Consider the following 6782-nt stretch of genomic DNA (forward strand, 5'->3'; position numbering starts at 1 on the left):
GAGTGAACAAAGGCGAGTGGTGAGGTGAGTGAACAAGGGTGAGCTGCAAGGCGAACGAGGCAAGCAAAGAGAGGCGAGCGGCAAGGCGAGCGAATAGAGGCAAGCCAAGCAAGCGGTGAGCGAGACGAGCCTGGCGAGAGGCCGAGGTGGGCGAGCAAACAGAGTAAAGAGGGTTTCTATTTTTTATTTTTTATGGTCGAATTAGGACTGATTTTCTTTCCACTTTCTAATTTACACAGCAAAGTAAATTGTATACAAAAGAAGAGGTGAGAGGAGGGGGCACTAGGTTTAGAGTAGACAAAAGTATATTATATATAATATCTAATCTATATCCACTTAAGTTAAACTCCTCAAGTGATTCTTTTTCATTTCTTGTGCCCTTATGGAAGACTATGCTCAGAGATGAGCAAAAGAACTTGGAACCAGACCGAACAGGTAGATTTCGGGCGGTTCTCGATTCCTAAAAATCGGAACCGGAGAATATCAGTCCGGTTCCTGATTACACCGGAACCCTAGACCAAACTATATATATATATATATATATGTGTGTGTGTGTGTGTGTGTGTGTGTGTGGGGGGGGGGGGATACACTTTCTTAAATCTGCTTGAAATTTGGCACCAGCAAGTGTTTGCTCATTACCAGATGAGTTAGAATGATTCCTTCTTTTATTTGTTTCATATATCAGAAATGATTTTCTCGTGTTGGGATTCTGAAGGTTGTGTATTGCCACCTTTATGTAAGAAACCTCTCTTCCTGTCATAATTAGCCCATTTTCTTTTGGGTCTTGGAAAAAACATTTTAACCCTCCTAGTCTCTGTCGACTCTTTTGAGATTTTTTGAATCAAATCATGATAAGAGGGACATCAAACACTGTGCAGTAAGTTTGATTTGCCTCCTACAGTTATGTTCATAACATTTACAGTAGCAGAGGTTCGTTCTTCATTCTCTTATGAACTTCTATATATTTGCATCTTGCATAAGTATATAGGAGGAGAGTTGGAGCATACATTTGAACTAATCTGCTAAAACAAAATTTTGATAGTTTCCTCGAGTGAAAACTCCTTATTTGCATTTGCCCCAGAAGAATATATGGGGAAATCGGAAAATCGACTTGAACTAATCTGCGAAAAGAAATGTCGGAAATTAATCTTGTTCTCCTTTAGCGAGAAATGCTTCATTATTTGACGGAAGATTTTGGCACGTTTTCTAGTCTATTACAAATGTTGATCTCCCTTTTCAGTTGATGTTTACCTTAATTGACCAAAAATGTGAGAACCGGCCAGGAAAGGATTCCATAACGTCACGATCGGTTCCTAGACCCACCCGATTCCACAAATTGGAAACCAACTCTTTTGGTCTGGTTCCCAATTTAAGGGTGGGAACCGACTCACCCTGAAGCCAATTACCCCTAATTGTGTCAAGCTAGTCGATGGTGGTTAATCTTAGAACTCAGTACTAAGGGCGAGAAATAAATTTTTCATTAATATATCATATATAAATTTAAGGGATTTTTTGATATGGGGAGACGGTGACACCATCGGATCACTAAAGCTTACTTTCATCTCTGCTCGACGAGTGGATCTTGCGATCAAGCTTCCTTTTGCACGACTCTAAGAAAAATGGAATTTTCGATCGATCAACCTAACTTAACTCTTACTATATAAATATTTAATTAAAAAATGACTGAGTTATTTTGTTATCTCTACATTATTTAGGGATAATATACATTTCCATTATCTCATAGTCAATCATTCATAATTGACTAGATCATTGAGAGAGGTAGTGGCCAAATACCAAATCCACCCCTATATCACCACCATTTCTCTAAGTCAATAAGGCCACATTGGGTAGTCGGGATAAAATTCGAGATAGGATAGATTTTATCATATCCCATATTTAGTGCCTGCCCCAAGACAGAATAAAATCGGATAGAAGAGGGATATAGCCGGATAAAATTATCTCATGAGGGAGGTGGGATAAAGGTAGATAGGATTTTTAATATCCATAATATAAAAGTTAATTTTCTCGAATAACAAACTTGTTAAATTAATAAAATATAAATAATATTTGAATTTTAATATAAAAAATTCAAAATAACAAAAAATAACTATAAATTTGTTTTTATTTATTCTTATTTTTATTATATATTCATTTTTCTTTCTATCTTATGATATAAATTTCATATATATATATATATATATATATGTATGTATAAATACAAATACTTTATTGCATATTTTAGGTATATTTGTATAGGTTACTATTTAATAAAATTTTATTAGAGAATGATGGAAGGGGAAAAAGAAATAAAAAAGAAAATAATTAAACAAGAGAGGGAAAAATAATAAGAAAATAAAATTGAAGTACGTAAGAGTGTCGTGAGAAATTTTTATCATCTTCGTTTGTGCAATTTTCAGGTTCATTTATATTGATATGACGTTCATAGCAAATAATGGACATAGTAATATGTGAAAATATCCGGTTTTATTACTGCGATTCGCCAAACAGTAGATAGGATATAGTAAATCCCTTGGATTTCATATTCTATCTTATTTAATCCTATCCTGCCTAGAAATCTAAATGACCAAACGCAGCCTAAGTATTTGTAACAGTTTTGCTCGTGACATGACTCGAATTTATGTTCTCATGCAAAATAGCATGACAAAAACGTTAATGACTGCATCTTTTGTTTGTTCTCTCTCAATGAAAGATCGCTTCTTCTTTTCTGTTTTTGGTAGAGAATTTGGTAGTTTTCGGGCTAGCTTTCGCGCATTTCAATTGGTCCACCTCTTTAACCGATCTTAAGAGTGCACTCCCCCACGTCGGCCTAATACATTCCAGATTTTACTCCTAAAATGTTCCGAAAAAGGGTTGAACCGATCAATGATAACTTTTCATAATGGCCCCACCTTTTTTTTTCTTTTTTTGTGTGTAAAATGTCAGTATTATAGAGCGAATGAAATACAGGAGCTTAGGGGTATCCCGCGGCATTACAAATGTTGCTAATTGTTCGAGAAGATGGAGGTAGGTCCTCCCTTTTAATTAACACTCCCTTGTAAGTATTTGTTCTATAACATCTTACGTGAAGTATAAATCATCCGTGACATTTACAGTATCCCCATTCACCTCATCTCCGTCGACCAATGCGCTGACGACTGCTTTCTTGGGGAGTCATCTGTGTAGGACGAACCCTGGATGACTAGCCCGGATTTCCAGTTACCACTTTTCACCTCCATCAAGTTTATTTGAACCTCCCCAGTTGGAGGGTCGCTCACGAAAAACTCGCCCAGATTGACCTCCTTCCACCCATCTCCTCTGTCCTGAGGAATTTGTTTCTCACTATCCTCAACGACTCTTGCCGCGAATGCATCACTGGCAATATGAGGTAATCTCTACCGCCAGGTTTGATATTGCTGTCTCAACCTCCCGTCAGGATCCAAATAAATAGTGCCTCGCTCACCCGCGGAACCAGAAAAGATGGACACTTCCACTGCTTGATTCTCAAAGCCATAGTTCTCATGCACAAACTTGAAGATAAAGTAAGCTGCACAATATGTGTCAGCAGACAGAAGTCGCGTCTCCAGTGAACCTCGAGCCAGCATACTCTAAGTAGCTCTGCCACCTCTGGGAATCTTTCAGATAGAAGAACAGATTTCAGTAACCACACGATAGATGCCAAACATAAGAAGACAGATGACAGTATCCACAGATAAAATGGAAAATGTAACAGCAGTCTGGAGATTGGATGGACCTTGAGACGTGGAGCGAACTCCATCTCCAGAAGCGAGGAGTGTCACCCCATACTATAGACAGATCTCTGGAGCCAATCATATAACACTTCTTCCCACTCCATTTTTCAAGTGCAAAACTCTGCGCAAGACATGGAAAGATCATTCTATGTGAAATATTTCGAAAATTAAGATGACGCCGTCTCTCCAGAAGAACATGATAATAATGAAGGATAATCGTGGGGAGCAGATTACAAGTAGGTAAATATATCATTCGGTCATTTGATATGCTGAACAAACAGCGTATTGGACATGTATGATACTCTTCGAGACATGATTCCCAAAACAATTAAAATAAGATTGTTGTACATAAATTAAGTACTTAGGATTTCAATCATCTCTACTTTAACAAAAACGAAAAAACAAACAAGAGTAACTTCTTCTGCCATTGCTTCAAAGAGACTATTGCAACAAGGTCGTGTTCCGTGAACTTCTCCCAGTAATAGAATAGCAAAAAACATAGAAGAACTATCACCTATGAACTTTTCAATTGAATGCACTTCACTATTTGATAAGTCAACCGTCCAACATTAACCAAATGCTTAGCATAGATGGTCCATCTCTATATCCAGCCCAACCAATTCTAGGAGCAACACCCGCCAAAGTCATTCTCTGCTTTCAACTAGTCCACCCTCGATTCAGACAAGAACATCACGTTTTAGCACACGCATGGAGACAATTCGCCCTGCATTCACAATTATGTCATCACGTACGTGCAAGCAGAGATTGCACCAACGGGACAATTTCACCTCCACAGCAGGCTTCTCTATGGAACAAACAATGTTCCAATTCTATCCCCAACTTTGACTAAAGCCAGTTACACCGCAACAGCCATTTCCCTAACTCTGGTATTCAGCTACTGCAGGCGGTGCACAAATTCGGAGCACAACGGCCTATCGGAAATGATGCCCTTTCTCACCTACAAGTTTAACTTTAAATTCATCCTAGTGAGTATCATCAGTTTCTTCAGACTGCCCAGCACAAGCAGTGAAGCCAAAACCGACCAACCAGCCAACCCAAGTTTTAAAAAAGCAAGACAGAACAAAATTGAACCCGAGTGCTGAGCCAATATCGGCAAAACCATAAAGTTAGAGTTGACACGGTTTATGCTTCATGCCTTTGAGACTAACGGTGTTAGGCACTCAACATCGAACCATCTGTTCTAATAACACGCAGATAATTGGGAGATTGCAGCCGATTACGCTAATTATTCTGAAAGCCTGGAACCATCGGAAAATGGCTCAACTTTTGTCTTTAACGCGTAAGATCGGCCATGGTCTTCCAGATGCGGATCACCCAAAACCGGAGTTCTGTGCAGAAGTAAGTTCAGAACCATTCGACCCGCAAGCCGATCTCAAAGACCGTCACCTTTCACTCCAAGATCCAACAAAATCAAACTCCGGGCCCACAAAAACCCGACAATCATTTCACCTCGCGGCCGGCACAAAAACCCAGAATGCGCTCGACAAAAATCAAAGTCACCTTGCGACCGGAGTCGATGAGGAGAGGGGGGCCGCAGAGACGGAGGAAGACGTCCTTCTTCCTGGTCAGCGGGGGCCCAAGAGGCGGCGGCGGCGACGGCGGCGGCGAAGTCGAGACGATGAGGTCGAGATCGGGAGGCAGGAACTTGCGCCAGACGGCGTCGGAGTCGGAGGCGGAGTGGAAGGCGCGCGAGACGGCGGAGCAGCGGGCGGCGTCGCGAGGAGTGGTGAGGGAGATGATGTGGGCGACGCACCCCTCGGGCAAGCCGTCCATCTCCACCACCTCCTTTGGGTGATCCATGGCGTTCGAACCTCCTCGGTCCGACGTTCTTGTTTCCGATTCGGACGACGGAATTCCGAGTCCGAGGTTGCCGATGCCGACGACCGCCGCCTCCGCCACGGCCATGGCCACGATGAAGTACGGAAGCAAAGATGCTGTTTGCAGTTTCACAGCTTTTGTCGTCGCTTTTGCTGGTCTTCCGCGGGTCGTCAACTCCCCGGTGCGGGCCGAGCCCGACCCGGAATAAGACGGGTTTCCTTTTTCTGTTTTTTTTTTGGTAGATGCATATACTTCGAAACTTCGGCGTTAGCTCTTTCCGAGATTCTATTCATTTCGCGAAAAATGAATGATTTTAAAAACGTTTTTCTAAAACTGATCGCTCATGTCGCTTAAATAAATAATTAGTCAAGAAAAGAATATTTTCATTATCGACAAAAGTTTATATCTAAAATATTGACATCTATTTTTAATTTGCCCAAAATTAATTGCACAAAATTTAAAAGTTAATTTTCTTTAATTCCTAAAATAAAAAATATTTCTATTTAAATGCATTGCATATAGAAATTAGGCACATTTATATTAATAGAGTCTATTATAGTGCTTTATTTTTAAAAAAAATTCCGAGTTGGGCCGGGTCGGGGCCGGGCCAACCCGGCCCTTTTCTTTTTCGTTTTTCCCCCCACATGGGCCCAGGCCCTTTTCTTTTTTTTTCCTTCCTTCCTTTCTTTTTCCCCCGCGCGGGCCCAGCCCGCCTTCCTTTTTCTTTCTTTCCCCCCGTGCGAGCTGGGCCCGGCCCGGCCTAGCCTAGCTCCCTTCCTTCCTTCTTCCCCCTCGCCCATCGTCCCTTTCTCTTCCCCTGTTCACCCCTGCAGCTGACGCAGAACGACGAGCGGCGGAGCAGCTCCGCGCCGTCTCCATCAGGCCAGAGGAGGGCCAGGGAAGCACGCCAACGGGACTGGCATTAATGGCCAGTCCCGTCCTCCCCAAAAACCCAGCCTCCTCTCCCCCTTCTTCCTCTGCTTCCTCACAGAACCGGCCCCCCCTCTGCACCAGCCTAAACGGCTGTGAAAGTCATGGGCCAGAGTAGGCCGGTGCAGGCCGTCGTCATGCAAGCGTATGGGGCAGAGAAGACGCGTCGTCGCCGACTATAAAAATCGGAGAGAGAGAAAGAGCCTCGGTCGGCCGGAGAGAGAAAAAACAGAGGAGAAAGAACAGACAGAGAAGAGAGAGAAC

General features: G+C 42.2%; 1 protein-coding gene across 1 annotated transcript; it reads right to left on the reverse strand.

Annotated features, from left to right (window-relative positions):
- Nucleotides 1-3190: 3190 nt before the first annotated feature.
- On the reverse strand, nucleotides 3191-5744 carry LOC130134581 (F-box protein At2g02240-like). The gene is made up of 3 exons (XM_056312841.1): nucleotides 5271-5744; nucleotides 3752-3870; nucleotides 3191-3632 (listed from the first exon to the last, which is right to left on the reverse strand). Exons 1-3 carry the CDS (start codon nucleotides 5673-5675, stop codon nucleotides 3419-3421), a joined length of 738 nt encoding a protein of 245 aa, XP_056168816.1. The 5' UTR covers nucleotides 5676-5744; the 3' UTR covers nucleotides 3191-3418.
- Nucleotides 5745-6782: the final 1038 nt, after the last annotated feature.

Source organism: Syzygium oleosum, unplaced genomic scaffold (assembly GCF_021117445.2).
Source record: "Syzygium oleosum isolate NSW1041296 unplaced genomic scaffold, Sole_v2.1 Sole_v2.01, whole genome shotgun sequence".
In the NCBI taxonomy this organism is placed as follows: Eukaryota; Viridiplantae; Streptophyta; class Magnoliopsida; order Myrtales; family Myrtaceae; genus Syzygium; species Syzygium oleosum.